General features: G+C 39.3%; 1 protein-coding gene across 1 annotated transcript in view; it reads left to right on the top strand.

Moving 5' to 3' along the window:
* map2 (microtubule-associated protein 2) overlaps positions 1-17,421 on the top strand; it is a 112,044-nt gene that overhangs the window by 91,809 nt on the left and 2,814 nt on the right. The window contains exons 16-23 of the mRNA XM_044366419.1: positions 842-967; positions 1,189-1,327; positions 2,003-2,059; positions 2,541-2,848; positions 9,091-9,183; positions 11,509-11,601; positions 14,972-15,053; positions 16,422-16,534. Coding sequence (XP_044222354.1) covers positions 842-967; positions 1,189-1,327; positions 2,003-2,059; positions 2,541-2,848; positions 9,091-9,183; positions 11,509-11,601; positions 14,972-15,053; positions 16,422-16,534 — 1,011 coding nt within the window. The remainder of the gene's footprint in view (positions 1-841; positions 968-1,188; positions 1,328-2,002; positions 2,060-2,540; positions 2,849-9,090; positions 9,184-11,508; positions 11,602-14,971; positions 15,054-16,421; positions 16,535-17,421) is intronic.

Here is a 17,421-nt window from a genome sequence, read left to right as displayed (position 1 = left end):
AAATACCATGTCAAAGCTTTACTGGCAAACCTGAGTCACCAAGTGGATTTGCAGTAGAGCAACTAAATAAACATCAGTCAGGACAAATTGACACTGAAGATAGAAACCGTGCCGTGCAGTCTCCTCTCTGTCTTATGGAAGCCCTAATCCTGAAGAAAAACTGCATTGCTTTTGCATTCTGTAACATGTTTGCTATTGTTGCCTTGTTTAATGGGTTTTTGCTCAAATAGACAAGATAGAGCCATCTAGAATTACTGAGTGGGTGTTGAATCACCCTGTGACATTTCTCCAGTGGCTGTGGTCGTGACTCCATTTTACTCCTCCACCATGGTAATGACAGTTATTGTGTCCAAAATAACACCATCTCTGCATCTTAAATGTTGTTTCATTACAATATACTCTAAGTATATTCTGTCATTTGAGCACAAATGGTATTCCAGTTTTGATTTACACATTCTATCAGCAGTCTTCCTACACTCCTGTAACTAATGTCTGCAAGTGTAACATGTTGCTGTTGAAGTCAGGAATTTTTGCATGAGCATGGTGATGTTCTTTTCATGCTCTTGTTTTTTTTGTGTGTGGATGTCACATACATTATTTCTTAGTGACATGTTCACAATAAATGTGCATGAATTGCTGTTTTGTTGGTCTTTGATTAAATACTACACACTAGATCTGATGTTAATATCTCATTCCTCATTCCACCAAGGATACATCAGATTTTGTGCTTTGATAATGCATGTTGAAGCACTGTTATTTTCATCACTATTTTGTCACCCTGTGTCCTATGTTTTGATGCTGTGCTACTCACCCACCGGGTCTCATCGTTGCACCATCTCAGTGCCATGCACATCGTTTGCCACTAACAAAGATCCCCACCTCCATATCCAGAGTGGCTGCCTCATTAGATAGACCTCACTCATCCCCAGCAGAGCCTCAAGGCTCCCCACTATTACAGAGACTCAAGGTAGGTGGATGCTAGTGTAACACTGAACAATAGCTGCAGGAGTTCTGGAAAGAACATAAAAAATAAACAGTTTGTTCAAAAATTACTTCTGTTTTATACTACTGCCCATCTAAACTCATTTCAGCTTTTATTAAAAAAACAAAGCAACAAACAAAGAAAATAAGAATTCACTGGCTGACATCAGCCTAACTAGCCTGAGGATCTACTTCTTGTCTCAACAGGACGGTGGGTCTCGGAGCCCTGACAAGAGGTCTTCTCTGCCGCGGCACGCCATTCTGAGTCGCCGTGGATACCATGACCAAGAGGAGAGTTCCACCTCCATCACCAGTTCTGGCTCAACAGCTCCCCGCAGACCCACATGTAGGCTGCTGTTCTTCTAATTGACTAATTGACTCCCTTTACAAGGTATCAGTTTTTTAAGTAGCATTAGGTAGGTGGGTCTAAAACAAATATCAATGTTAAGAATTTGACTACAGAGAGCTGAAGTCTTGCCCTCTTTACTAGATAGTCTGCCTCTCTTTTTATGAATAGCTAAAATCACATTCCTGTCGTTTTATGCCCAGATTCTAAGTTTGAAAACCTCATTATATGAACTGATTTTTTTTTAGCAGCAACAACATATACAGTGAGTCTTAGCTATAGTGTGCCAATGGAAGATCCAGTTATTACATTTTTGCCTGCTGCATTGTTTTTTCTTTCTTTAGACTTTATTTTAGCAATATAGCTGTTTGAGGCTATGTACTGTATCCTGCTTGACTCATTCTGTACTAATCTATAAGCGTATGTTTCCTATTCATTTTATTTTCTCTTTCTTCATGCATCTCTCTCTAGCCCTCTTTTATCATCTCTTTGCAACTGTTTTATTTATACATAACTCCCTTTTAGTACTAATTCAGGTGAATGTGTGTGAAATCTAACTGCCAACAAGCCCCAAATGTCCGCTTTTTATTTTTTCACAACCCCATCCCCCCACCCGCACCCCTGTAATGCATCCTGTCTCTAAATCTTAAACCTTTCCTCTTTTGCCTCCTGTAGCGTTTCGCACTGAAATGAGGGCAGAGCATAGGACGGGACGAGCCCCCAGTATGACAGGTAGAGGAGACTCCATACCCCATACCGCTATCATTATGAAAAATGATTTATTGCATGACGTGATGGATTGCATGAGGTTGTACTGGTCTAGGTATAAAGTGGTATCACAATGTATGAGGGTACAAAAAGTTAATGGGACACTTGAAAAAAACTAAATTCCAGTGTCATGAAATACGCCAGTGGAGTTATAAAACAACTTACTGTGTGGGCTTGAAAGGGAGCATTAAAAGCCTTAAATCTCAGCACCTTGTGAAGTAGTCATTGACTGTTTCATACTGATCAACAACCCTTTAAACCTTCACAGATATACAGTGTTTTATGCTTTTTTAAATATAGGCAACTATGCACTGTGGGATAGTTAATATGATTCATTTTAAAACATAGAAATCGCCAAAATTTGAGTTATATAGTTTTAGGACCATTAGGACTTTGCCTCTTTACCTCCAGTTCCAACCTTCATCCTTTTATCTCCCCCCAACAGTTGCAGAATCAGTGCGCTCCCGTTCAGCTCGCAGTGGCCACTCAACCCCCCGCACCCCTGGCTCTACAGCCATAACCCCAGGAACCCCGCCCAGCTACTCATCATCCTCAAGGACCCCCGGAACCCCACGCTCCCTCAGCTTGATTTCCCAGGAGAGGAAGGTGGCCGTTGTCCGCACCCCACCCAAGTCACCTGCAACCACACCTAAGCAGCTCCGCATCATCAACCAGCCGCTGCCTGACTTCAAGAACATCAAGTCCAAGATCGGCTCCACAGAGAATATCAAATACCAACCCAAAGGAGGACAGGTGACACTCATCTCCAACATTTATTCCAATCCCTGTAGCTTCTGACTAACTACTTGCTTGTTTTTTCACCTCTGTAACATTGTATTCCTATTTTTACTGTTTTTGGTTCCTGTTTTCCCACATGTCTCTGTTTTACCTATGATCTCGGAGACAGTAAATGACATAAAGATTTTTTCTTAATTAGTACATGTAGCATACAAAAATGAAAAAAAATACCTGTTTCCCCGAGGCCACCTGAAACTTCCACACAATACAACACTGAATTCTGAAATAGCATAATGAACTAAAAGTAAAAATAAATAGATAAGTACAATCAAAAGTTGATCCAAATGAATAAATGTTGATATCATCTGCAAACAGACATTTTATGTGTTATCTCCCACTGGACCATAACCTGGATTCTGTCCTTGAACCTTAAAGCAACAGCTAAAGGTTCAGTGGCAATAGAAAAAGATGGAGGCAGACAATAACCTTGCTATGTCTCTCTGCTTACAGAAAAATCTGTATACCGTGTACCATTGTGTGCACTGAGGCCAGTAGTAATGAGAGCAACAACTCAAACTAATTGTTTTGTAAAGTGTGTTTTTGACTAACCTCTTATGGCTTTTTCTTCTTTATATGTTTATTTCCATCTTGTCTCCACACACATAGTCTGTTAGTATTTTACCTACCTATTTCCACCATCAGTCCTCAAATCCTTATGCTCTCTCACCGATGAAAGAGAAGAGAAAGAGTTGAGAAAGACAATTTTGTGGACTAAAACATGTTACAGCATTAATTTATGGACTCATTTCTCAAAACATAAAATTCACATTGATTAAAAAGTAGGAAATAATGTTAGAATTTAGCACCAAAATGCTAGTGAAACTTAAATATCAAATCCCATTAAGATTTATTCTATGGGCTTGTGTTCTTTGAAGATGACTTGTATCCTTTTTCTATGAGCGGTATATTATCTGAGTGAAACAGAGATATATGTAACACACTGTGCTACAACAAGAATTTACATAAAGTTTAATTAAGCTATACTTTTGATATTAACATTGAATCAAATGATAACATTGAGAACCAACACCCACCTCTCCTCTGCAATTCTTTGCAGTTTTTAGTCACTTACAGCTCATTGTTTTGATCCACCAGTCAGTATGGTTGACTCCCTCTAGTGCCTCCATATAAAGCTATAGGCAGCTGCTCCCAGCAAGTGAGCTCACACGTGATTATATGTTTCCTGCCCTGTGTGAAATGGCAGAGAGCCATAGCGAGGAGGAACATAGCAAGGAGAAAAGACATATATTTTTCTCAGGAATTTGCAAACCAAACCAGGGCTGAAAGGTGAGAAAATATCAGACTTGGATTTTTCAAATGGCTAGAAAGAATACTCCAACAGGGAGTCCATGTTCTGTTGCTTTGAGTTTGATATAAACTGTCTGCCCTCCAAAAATTGCTTAAAACAGCTTTCACATAATTCACCTGGCTGTGTTGCCATTCATGCATCAACATTAAGGATCCTGAGAATACAAGCTAAAATGGAGATTTTTTTTTAGAATAACTTCACCATAACAATTCTGAGACCCCAAATTTCAATAAACATAATAATGACCTGACTTTGACACCTCAGTGAGTGTCAGAACTGCGAGCAGTGCCTTTCCCTTCAGTTATTCCCCTGGCTCTATAAACCGAGGACAGCACTTCAGCCAACAGAAATCAGCATTTCAAATCATGTTTACTGTTGCTGCACAGAATCTGCATTAGCAGGGTCTTTGGGAGTGTGTACCCTACAGTTTGACAAATATCTTGTTCCAGCTTGAGTCTGAAACACTAAAGTCAGCGCTGCAACAGGATGGATTGTGATGAAAACAGCAGTGTGTGTCTCTAGCCATCAGCTCTTACAAGCTTCCACTGATGACCTGATTAGGAGCCTTAGTGTTTGGCTGACATCTTTATGACTTGCTTGGTCTCTGTGCTGCTCTGTGCAGCCAGCCACATAATAGGAAGGGATCATGCTCCAAACGCCTGCCTGTTATTTGCTGGAAAAACAGCCTGAGTGGAGTTTTTGGGTGTGTGCATTTGTGTGTATGTGTGTGCAAACATGCGTGCTAGGTCATAATCAGTGACTATGCTTTATCAAGATTGGCAGTGTCATTAGGGGATATGCAAATCTGTTTTGGAATGGAGGTGTCTGTAGGGTAAAAACACAGGCTGTGCAGAGAGGTTGACGACTAGCAAAAGGAGTCTTTTGGAGTGATTTGGGAGTGATTTTGTTAAGGTCTCACAGATGAAAGTTGTCAACTGATGCAATCTGGGCATTTGTGAAAAGTTGGCTAAACAGCATAAGTAATCCAATGTTTACCACCAAGTGCCACATCGCAAGGAATTTCATGTATAGTCTTTTGGCTGTGGAAGCGGTTTGCCAATGCTTGAGGCTGGGTACTTTGGACCTTTGGTTTGGCTGTGAACATGTCACACTTCTGTGCATCTGTTTTCCATAACACAGAGTGTCCTATAAGAGGGTTACCTCCTCATTAGAACTTTGGTCTTGTTTTATAACTTATAGGTTGAAAGATTTCATGTTAATAGATATTTATTGTTCCTAATGCATTTCAGCAAAGAAAGGATTACCATAATAATGCAGAAAAGATGCAAGATGCATTTCTACATTTTTCTTTTGCTAAAACCAACCAGCGGTCAGACGTCACATCATTTTGATGTCATGACAGTCTTTAATAAACATTTAGTATACTCCACCATACAGATTATTGTATTATTGTAATAATGTATTAATTAATAAACATTACAAAAACAAGATTTAAATACATGAACATCAGCATTAACAATTATAAAATCAAACACGTTTAAGATTGGAGTTAAAGAAGTACCTTACTACTGTATGTGTGAGCAGGTTCATTTTTGTCTAGAGCACCTTCAGTGTCTTTACCCACAGCCTCACAGTGTGCGTGTGCGTGTGTGTGTGTGTGTGTGTAGCTGTGCATGTCATCCCTGGGTGGCATCAGGTGTCTCCTAGAAGACATGAAGTGGTGATGGCAGTTTCCGTCTAAACACAGGACTGACTGTGGCACAGCGATTCAACTGATTCCCCAACTTCTCTTTGGCCACAAGCTGTCTGACACAAAGTTAAAATTTAATCCTCCTCTTAAGGCAATGGCTCTATGATCTTTTGATGAGATGACTCAAGGGGTTTAAAGGCATATGTGTGTTTTAGAGACTCAGTAGGAAATGTCTAGCCAAACACTTAGCCTAAAGGCTGCTATTTGTGTCTCATAAATGATTTACACAAAAGTACCCCAGAGAGGGATTAATAATTACTGAATGTGAGTTATAGGACAATACATGGAAATAGAAATTCGACAAAAGAGTTCTGGCCATACTTAAACACATAGTAAACCTTTCAGAGTTTTAGACCATTTTAGTTCCAAATTAACTCACTTGTGACTACATACAGTACACTCTGGTTTGGAGAACATATATTTTAAAACCAACCCCAAAGTTTCTACCTATTTATGCTGTGAACCACAATCGCACATATTTAGGCAGTAATGTTTTTCATCTTTTTCTTAGCAGCTTGTAAAGTAGCAATTAAAGGGTAAATCCCTAAATTATCAAGATTTACACTATTTCTCAAGATTCACAGTACTGTGAATACTGCAGAAAAACAAAATAACAGTTGAATATTCAGACATTTTACTGTATGTTAAACTTAATTGGCAGTGTCACAACCCCCATGACAAAGAGAGAAGCACACCACGCATGAGGTGTGTAGATCAGTGGTGTCCGTAGTGTGGAGCGTGCATGATGGTGAACCTGATGTGTGAATGTTGTAAAGTGCATGAGGGCAAAGTGAAAGGGAACAAAGAGGGACTAATGCTGCAACATAACCAAAATGGCTGCCTGCAGGGAAAGAGAGAGAGAGAGAGAGAGAGAACATTAGTTAGTAACAGCCTAAACCTTATAGGCTGGAAGAACTGGGCCCAGGTGTTCCCAGCAGGCCATGATGACCCACCTGTGGACCAAAATAAGCCATTAAATTATTAGAGCAATGCTGGACAGGCAACAGCAGGGTTTGCCACAATGGTGAAATTTTGACTGATGTGCATCAGAAATCGTATTGTATAATTTCCAATATTAAGAATGATGATGTGTTTGTATCCAAAATACAAAAAACATTGTACTAATACAATTAATATTATAGTACATACTGTGAACAATTACAATTGTAAATCATAAGGAACTCATAAACAGTGTCATTTTCCCATTACTCAGTGTGCTTTGCTTGCACCCTCCGTAACAGCTGAATATTCAAACTTGTAGAGAGAGGTCATTATACAGTAGTCACCTTTGAGGTAGGACATTTAATTTTCCTGCTCACTCAGTTAGAAAATACAATAAAATATAACAGTCTTCACATGACAGCAATACACTCCTCTCTTGACCTTTAGTAGTCCCAAGCACCTCCTGTAGTGAGTCTCCCCCAGCCCATAGCAAGCTTCTGCCCGGCCACTGACCTGTCCAATGATTGTCCTCATAGCAGCACAAGGACCAAAATATGTCAACAGAGGCCAAACACAAGGCCTCTTGGATCTGGAAGTCAGTGCTGCGCCTCATCTCCATTACTCTGTGTCTGTCAGCGGCACACAGTGTGACCTGGACCAAAGACCCGCTGGTACACTTTAGCACTGTTAATTATGGCTCCATGTTTCTTGTAGCATCTGGAATAGAGTGTGCCACTGGAATAATTAAAAACCTTCACAGTGTTTAATTTTAATCAGTTAATATGTTGGTAATTAGAAAGTAAAAGTAAAAATAAAAAAACATTTTTCTGTCTTACATTTTGAAATGACAATTTAATTTGAAACATCAAATGAAGTCCAACTGAAATTAAATTGCATGTTTTTATGTCTGCTATAGCACACATATCTGCTCTGTAAATCACAATCCTCTGTTCTCCACTGAGAGAAAAATCAGAAACCAAAAGGGAGAAATTCAAATCCTACAACTTTTGGATTTATGATGGCGCCACCTGTCTTTGTAATTTGACGTAATACTGTTAGTTCTCCGTCTGCTTAAATTGAGAATTTGTTTCCATACAGCCAATCAGATCTCTTCCTTTTAAACCATATTTGGCTTACATGAAGCAGTAACGTCAACATTAGTCATTAGCTTTCCTGCTGAAGTCGCCTCCTTATCGAACTTACAAACATGAACATTTTTTCCTGAACGTTAGCTTGTTGAATGAGCCACCAAATGAACATTAAACAGGGAAAAGTGCATTGCTAACACTATTAGCAGGCTAGATAGCTAACTAGCTGCTCAGCTGCATCGCACTAAGCAGTAAACATACCTGGAAATTTAAAAGCCTTTTTAAAATGAATTCTGGGATTTTTTTCAACTGTATTAATTGAATGAGTTTATACATTAAATTTAATTGTCAATCCATTTATTAGATACTGTACTTTTTGTAAATGCAAATTATTAACTTATTAAACTGTGAAAAGTCTATATTTATTCCAGTGGCACACTCCAGGCTCCATGGTCTTTAGTATAGTGCAGGATCTCTTCAGGCAATACACCAAGTTTCTAGCCTGGTTATCATGATATCATAATAATTAAGTGTTGTTTATTCCACTGGCAAAGGATGCAGCTAAACTGTAAGTCACCTGAAATATATGCTGCAAAGTTTAGCAGGTGGTTGATGTAAATAGCACAGATTTATAGAAAGTAATGTACAGTTTGCAGTTTTTCCCTGTTCACATAGTTAATGTGGTAGCTGATGATTTCAAACCGTAAATTGTCGACATCAGCTGTGTTAAATTAGTCGTATAAAGATCAATATTTTTGATATAATGCTAGTAGTTTATTATCGAACGTGTGTTGTTTTTATTATGGGATTAATGGGCCAACTTTCCAAAAACTTGGTATATTAGTTTCACACATTAAATTAAATGTCATACTGACAGAAACTCATCAGAGCACATGCTCATTATCTCCCACACTCACCTATTAATGCACACACATACACAACACATACAGTGTATGCATTGATAGACTTCCTTGGAAATTTCAATCAAAACTAATTTTGTAGTCAGCGGAAAAAAAAGATAGTGTCATGTATCCACATCAAACATTTTTCAATACATTCTTCGTTAGTATCTTCCCAGTATTGTTGACAAGCATTAATTCCCATCCACCATGTAAAAGGCCCATACTTTCTCTGTATTTCTCCATAGATTCATATTTTAAACAAGAAGCTGGACTTCAGTCACGTACAATCAAAATGCAGCTCCAAGGATAATCTGAAGCACTCTCTCCATGCAGGCAATGTATGTACCCTTCCATCTTTACCCTCTTGATCCTTCGATCGAAGAGATGGGTGAAGACCAGATTTAATTCTAGTTTGTGAGTCTGTCCAAGGAAATTCTACTGTATATTTTAGTGACATGTAACAAGTTTCATCTTGTTGTGCTGTGCAAGGCTGATGGTCTAGTATTATAGTACCCTAGTTTGTATTTTACCTTCATACCTTATTTTCCCATCGTAGTTTGACTCTCACCCTTGAACCTATAATTGCATATAACATATAATTCATTGTCTCCCTTTCACCCATAGTTTAAGGGTAACAAAGGTCACTTTTAAAGCTTAGCTTTGCAATTCTAAACATTATATTTTAATCACATACCTTTACACGTGAGCAGCCAATAGCAGCTGGTCTGTCAACTTCTGATTTGACACCTGTCAGAGCAGTGCCATAAACAAACCCATAAAACGCACTGTCTGGTGCCAAGGTGGCCTCATTAGAGAGACTGATTCAGCCATATGTAGGAAAACAGCCGCCATGCTCAAATGTCCTTGAATAGATTGCCTTAAGTCCTACCAGCTCCATCTGACAACTGAACAGAGTAAGAACATATAAGAACATGCATCATTCAAATTCTAGCTCCTTTCAGTCATTTCACTGCTGGCATTTTTTTTAATTTCACATGGAATTGATACTCTGTGTTATACAAATGAAAGATTAATTTTTAGACAGAGTGAAATTTGTCACAATATTCCTTGCTCCCTCATTTCCTCCTTCCAGCAAGGCAATAATAACTTTTCTTTCAGCACGTAGTGAGCCCCACAATTGATGCTGAAGCAAGAAACCCTGGCTGCAAATGTTAATTTATGTTTCAATTTTGTAAAGATAAAATGTGTGAACTGCTCTGCTTTCATTTTCTGTTCATTTACAGTGCCAAACTGTGGACCTGTCGTAGTAAAAAAAGAACAGCCTAAAGCATTTATATTAATTTAATTTCAGACAGATAATCAACTCTAATTCATGATCATAAAGAAATGAGGAGCGTTTGTCAGGGAAATGAAGGAATGGTTAGGCAGAATTTTATTTTTAATTTCTAATATTTTACTGACTCTCAGGAGGACAACGTTTATGGAAACACTTTCGTTAATTGGTCATAAGGACTGTTTAAATTCAGTAGAAACAGAAGGGCTCATGAATTGTACATCAGGAAATTTCTACAAGAAGGACTATAACAGGAAACAATGTGCTAATTGGGAATTGAATGCGCACTGTTTATCACCAATAACCTTGTATGGCTCCTCATTCAAAACTGAAGCTTCTTTTTCATGTTTATGTCTCTCCAGTATACTATGTCAGACACAGTGTACATGAGGTATATACTGCAAAGTATGTATGTACTCTCAGTCTATAATTCTCACTTTTTTATTCTTATGGTAGCATTGAATAACCATTTGCATATTCTTATAATGGGTCTTACAGTATTTCAAAGCATTTTAAAGTATTGCTTTGGTGCAAGCAAGTTATCTTGAAGATAAAAGAAAACAGTATAAAGCTCACATACCTCCTCTCCTCTCCTCTCTTCTCCTCTTCTCTCCTCTCCTCTCCTCATGGGATATATATGTACTGTATGTCTTTTTTCAATCCAGTGTAGTTCCCATTGCTTTTACTGTGCTGGGTAAAATGTATATATTGTTGGTGTTATGTACTGCACTGTTCCAACTCTGCTGTGTCTGCATCTGACTCCTGCTTTCTCTCCTTGCAGCTATGAGAGCCATTTACACTGCAGCACACTCATATTTTATCCTTGCATCCTAAACTAATGGTCTCAAGTTTTAGCTGCATTCAATTTGCATCTACTTGTGTCATGTCAGGAAATGTAAAATCACAGAGGGAATTCGGATGACTTACTCACGTATGTACTTGAGGAGTTTTTGACGAGCCTCTTGCCCCTTCTTGTGATACAGTGTGATGTCAAGATTTCTTGAAGGTTTTGCATTTATGGACCCATGTAAAAGAAAATTAATTGCAGAAACATCTTGAAACTTTGATTTCAGTTGGACATCTTTGCAACATTTGTTGCAGGAAATCCAGTGTTGATTCCTTGAAGCAGGCATAGAGTAAAGAGCGTCCTCTTGATGAGACACCAGATGTAGGCCGGGTTTGGTATATAAGCCAGGCTAACACAGAGGGTCAAAGCTCATACTGTGAGACATGTGAGATGAATCTGTCTTGCCTGTTAGCTTAGAGTGTTTATATCAGTGGGTGGATACAAACTTTTTAAGAAAGTGAAGTGTCATGCCAGAAAGCCCAAGCTTTTTCCCACCTTACTCCTCACCTCCGCCCCCTGCAGGTTCTCATCCCCAGTGTTAAGCTGGACTATAGCCATGTTCAGTCTAGGTGTGGGTCCTTGGACAGGAGGGGCTACTCAGCAGGAGGTGGAAACGTGAGTCTTGTGCCGCAAATCCATTGTCTCAGTGTTGATGTCAGTGTTATTCTTGTGTGTTGTGCTGTGTTTTTCAGTGTTGCTTATTCCTTTTCCACCTTGCTTTACAGTTTCTCAGTTTACCACTCACTCATTAAGGCAGCAATGCTGGTGCTCTTTACCTGACTGGTCTTCATTGACACAGCTTTCTCCAGTGGTGGTTTGTGTCCTGTGAGGAATTTTGAGACGAATGGTTGAATGCCTCCTCTCCAGCATATTGACAATATGCAGAAGTGTAGCAGCTCTCTGGTGATAAGGGCCTGATAACTTAAAGATTATTGAAAACTTCTCTCTTGATTTTGCATCACTGAGTTCCCTCAGAATAGCACTGTCCTTTTGCCAATCCTCTCTTTAGTTGCACATGGCAACACTGGGTTACCGGGGCAACAGCTGCATGCTTCATTTTCTTTCCAACAGATCTGAAAAAATGGTGCCAGAAGCATCACATTTATAATTGCAAAAGATGTTTACCTGTGGCTGCAATTAACGTCATACAGCATAACAGACTTGTGGCTGTTCAGATAACGTATTGGTTAAATTTGAGTTTATGATGAAAAAACATAATTATTTAGGGAGTAAATGATGTAAGAGCTTAAACAGGTTTTCAGTGGTATCACGATAGTCAAATTAGATTTCTGTGAGGATTATTGTTCTATTTCCAAATCATTCCTTATTACAAACAGAGCACATGGTAATATGTACAGAAACACAAGCTCCTCTCTAATACATCTACCATTTGTGGCATATTCCCCAGACCTCCAGGGGAAATAGAAGCAACATAATGCCATTGTAAATTTGCAAAACACAGGTCTAGTGCTGATTTTTTAAACGAAGCACAAAAAGACAGAATATGGCAGCACTGAGACGAGCAGGAAGGGAGAAAGGGGCCAGTAGATGGAGCCACATCAGAGAAATAGATGTAACAACAGAAACATTCTATGATACAGCAGCTACCAAACTAGCTTACGCTAAAATAAACACCAAATACCTCAGCTGCCTGATTACTTTATGCTCACCTTGAACTACAGTATGTAATGACATACTGTACATACTTAGTGTTTGAGTTACTTAGCACAGCGCCTCAGATCCTCAGCATTCAAGATGCTCAAAAGCAAGATAAATACCTACTGTCAGTACACAACGACAAAGTCAGACTGCTCACTTTAAATCACAGTTGCTCAGCTGACAGCTCTAGCAGCTGAGGGAGCTGGTTTGCCAAAAACGGCAGATCACAAAGGGAAGGCCAAGGAAAAAGGGTGCACTGCAAGGTTTAAGCCATTAAAATACCAGAAGTGAAGTGGAGTCTCACTCCCTCTGTGCACGGCGTATTTAACTTTGCCTTCATCCTTAAAATGAACACCCAAAATTGTTTTTGTTTCTATCAGACTAAAGATCCCCTCCAAACATGTATATGATATATGAAAATACTGTGCTTGGAACAGTAATGTGTGCCTGATATGTTTTTTTTCCACAAAAAAGTATAATTACGGTATTAAAATTCTTAAAATGGTGTCCACTCTCTCTCCCTCGTTAACAAATCCATAATCTATGAATATGCAAATATATTTCGTTTCTGAAGTTTAACTGCTGGACACAAGATGTCTCCTACTTCACTGAAAAGTCCATTCTCAGTGTATATGCACTGGAGGCTTCAAGTTTCCTCTTCACACTTGTGTAAGTTGAATATTGGCACTGGATTGGCTTCAAAACCAGTTGTGATGTCACAAATCCCTGTCATAAGACCACCCCATAAAATCAAATTTTCAATGAACACAGAGAAACTTTCCACTTTCAGCAGATGAATGTGAAAACAGCCTTGCAGTGTCAAACTCTGCACATACATCATTCTGCACAGTGAAGCTGAAACGTTCAGCCGTAGGAACAAGAACAACACATTTTTGAGTGGAGGGGGTCTCTAAGATGCCACACTCATCCTGGAGGCTTCAACAGCTCATGACTGACATGACAATGTTTGATATCATATTACACCACCAATGGGTATTTCACATTCAGTAACCTCTTAGTAGAACTGCCAAGGCGTAAAGCAACCAAGTGCAGCTCAAGCAGATTTTAATACTTTATAATGTAGGCCTGTATTTGTTGTTTTACATGCACTTGATACACTTGAGCAGACCTGTCCCTTCCTATTAACCTGTTTCACCTGCAACTAGTGCATTTTATAAATCATGCAAAACAGATTTTTTTCTTTTAAAAAATCATCACATGTAGTGGATTCTCTGTAAATAATGAGAACATGGCCACAGGAATGAAAACAACTAAAGACTCATTAATCACAGGGTTAAGGGATTTCTTATATTGCTGGAGAGGTGAGCCAACCTGCAGCATGATGTTCACCCACGCTGACACAAACCACATCTCATCTCTTGTCTTTAAACTCACGCTGTATATCTTTGCTAGTGTTAATGCATGTGTGAGGGCGTCCTGGTAGATAAACAGGCTACGGTGCACACTGAAATTTGTGCTCATGGTGTTTTGGTTGGCGTTGTGGCCCAATGAACCGCGTTGTTCATCATTGTCTCGCTTTTCCTGTCAGGCTACTTAAGAAAGCAAGAAATGCCTTTTAAAAAGATGAACACCAAACCATTGGTCACAAAAGACATTTAAATCACTGACTTGAAGTGATTGCTGACCACAGGTGTGTCCCAGTGATTCATCTCAAGATGTAGTATATCTCCTCTTGTTCATTGTGCCGTGTCTAAAGCTTTATAGCTCTGCTCTGTTTGCTGTCTCATCGGTTCACTCCTTACACATATCTCTGTGGTTTCCTCCTTCCTTTCTCTTTAGATCCCCAGGGTGTGTCACATGAACACATATTGCTATCCCCTCACCGCCTGTAGCCACTTTCAACTGTACATTCCTATTTAACTGTCTTACACTGAATCCTCACTGTTATGTTTTATATTTGTTTTCTGAATGTGCCAACACATTTTCAGCTCGGATGTGCACTTTAAAACACAGTTACAGGAGTCACATAGCCTCTATTCAATCTTGGCTTTGGTTGGTTTAAAAGACACCAGCAATTCTCCACACAGCAGAATGCAAGGTCATTTAATAGTCATTGGTATTCTGCACTTGTGCTTTTTTTTGCTTGCGCTTTCTACTAATTACATGCAATTAGATTTCACTGTGTTGAAATGTAGAAAACTGCAAACTTGCACTCTCAGTTGCTCAGATATCCTCTATAAGTTAGAAAAGGAATGATACAATTTGGATCTTTTATGTGGACATCATGAGGGGTCAGCAGGAGTTTTTAATCTCTGTGTGAACTGCGACCTCTGACCTTGTCTCCCTCTGACTTTGCTGCTTACAGGTGCAGATACAGAACAAGAAGATTGATTTGAGCCATGTGACCTCTAAGTGTGGCTCTCTAGACAACATCCATCATCGACCAGGTAACAGACAGCCTGCACACCTTCAGGGGGACTTTAACTCAGCATCTTAGGGCATTTCCATTCACCGTCCACATTTTATTTTTTATGAGAAGCAGTGAATCCCTGGCGAGGAGTGCAGTGAGATAGCTTGTGGGGAGAGACTGGCACATAGTGTGGAGGACAAAGTTTATATAAATGATCTATGACCTCGAAGTGGTGAAAAAATTGTGGCTTGATAACCAATCACATATAATATCTGTCTGGTAGCATTAGTCCTAATGTCCTACAGGTTGGATGTTCTAAGACTTGTTTACCTGTTTGACAATGAATGTGAAAGCAAGCTCTGACGTTGAATGTAAACCACCAAAAAAAGGAAACCTAATCCAATCTAAATAATACATGCAAATTGCAATTAGCGCTATTATAGTGAGCAACAAGTAGTAACAACAGTAGAAGTCAGCAGTATACTACATTTGGATTGACAGTTTGATGGATCTGTACACAGGCGGCCGAATGTGGGAGGTGTTGTGATTGCTGGCGGCCTTGCCGTGTGTGTGAGTGTGGAGCAGGATGCTGATGAATTGGATTGTGTCAAACCTGGAGATGGTTATACATCCAATCTGGGTTTTTCATTCAAATCACAGACTTTGAAAAAACCAAAAAATCCTGCAAACTGTTGGAGCCACAGGCACAGAGTAGGACTAAAAAAAGATACAGTTTGATGATTACCCCAAATAATTGGGAAATTGTGTTTTGGGAGGTTTCTCTTGAGTTTTCAGTTTTTGAAACTCAATTCTGTTATTCTCTACTGCAATGGGATGGTGGTATGATGTTCAGTGCTGGATATATCAAAACCTTTGCACATGAAACCAAATCTGCATGATTAGATAACAACCACAGTTTCTTTTATTATTATTTGAGTGAACTGGCTCTTTAAATCATTACTGTTGGAAGCAATAAAATTACTGTCAACCAAAAACACTGCAAACTGATTTTTAATGCAATGCTGGAAAGATGACATAACATTATCAACAGGGATGCTGGCACTTCATGTATCTTAGAAAAGTTTGAGATGTGGAAACCCTTTTTCCCCTCCCAGATGCAAATGAAACCAGATGGTGATAACTTCAGGTCCTGCAGCTCCATCTGCTGGTCTCATTATCTCATGTTTATATTTGATAACCTTCATTTATTGAGGGCTTTTTGGCCATGCATATTTTCAACTGATGTCCCTTTTGTTATTGTTGTTTTGAACAGGCACAATTTCCAACCTTTTTCTGTCATTATAAGCCCAGACAAACTCCATACACAAATAGATTTGAATATAATTTATTCCCATGTCTCAGTTTTGCCTGTACCCTTTTTTACACCTCCTTTACTTCTCCTCAGGGGGCGGTAACGTGCGTATTGAGAGTGTGAAGTTGGACTTCAAAGACAAAGCCCAAGCCAAGGTGGGTTCCCTGGATAATGCTCACCACATTCCTGGTGGAGGCCATGTCACGGTAAGTGTCAGCTCCAGTCTCCCAATCCATGATTTAAAGGAAAACATCAAGTTTTTGAGAGATTGTCTTATTAGTCAGTTTAGATACATAGTCAATCAAGAAACACGTTTTTCTTCTTTTTTTTTAAGTAGCTTTGCATGTTAAAGGAGGAATGAGTAGGATTTGTTGGTTGGTTGGCCCCTCCTCCCCGGCTCAACGACACCAGAAGCACTAAGCTGCAGTGCAGCCATAGACTGTAAAAGAATAATGGATGTAGCCACCGTGACATCACCCATTGGTTTGTGGACTCCCGTTTTGAAGCTTCGAGTTTGACATTTTGACCATCGCCATCTTGGATTTTTGGATGAGAGGGTGGAGCTGGCACTAGCTGCTAGCTTTGTTAGCACAGTGCATTTGCAGTCTATTGTTAACTGTGGTAATGCTAATGCTAATGCTTATTTTGGCCAGTGAAAAACAGGCTGCTGACCACTGGAAAGAATGCAGGTTTAAGGCACTTCCACATTGGTTTCACTCTTCATACCCAGAGCTTGCCACTTGAGTGCAGCGCTATGTCGCCATGTTTTTATAAAGTCCCGCCCTCACACCCTAGGTGCTGGTATTGGCTGGAGGCTACACACCCACTGCCCATAAGTGATGATTGAGAGGGATTATTTTTGTATGAGTCTATACATTTTTTTTTTAGGAAAATCCTACTCATTCTGCCTTTAAATACATTTTTTTTATTCAAGCTACAGTCTGCAGATTTTTCAGTTGCTGTAATTTGTAAATTTACTGGTAAAGTGAAGAGAGTGTAGACAGAAAAATCTTCCATGTACCTTATTGTAATGTTAAAAAATATGCGGCATAGTTTCTCATAACATACAGTTTTACCAAAGTTTTGCTGAAAA

The sequence above is a fragment of the Thunnus albacares genome, chromosome 11 (assembly GCF_914725855.1).
Source record: "Thunnus albacares chromosome 11, fThuAlb1.1, whole genome shotgun sequence".
Taxonomy (NCBI): Eukaryota; Metazoa; Chordata; class Actinopteri; order Scombriformes; family Scombridae; genus Thunnus; species Thunnus albacares.
This window is presented reverse-complemented; position numbering and strand designations above follow the sequence as displayed.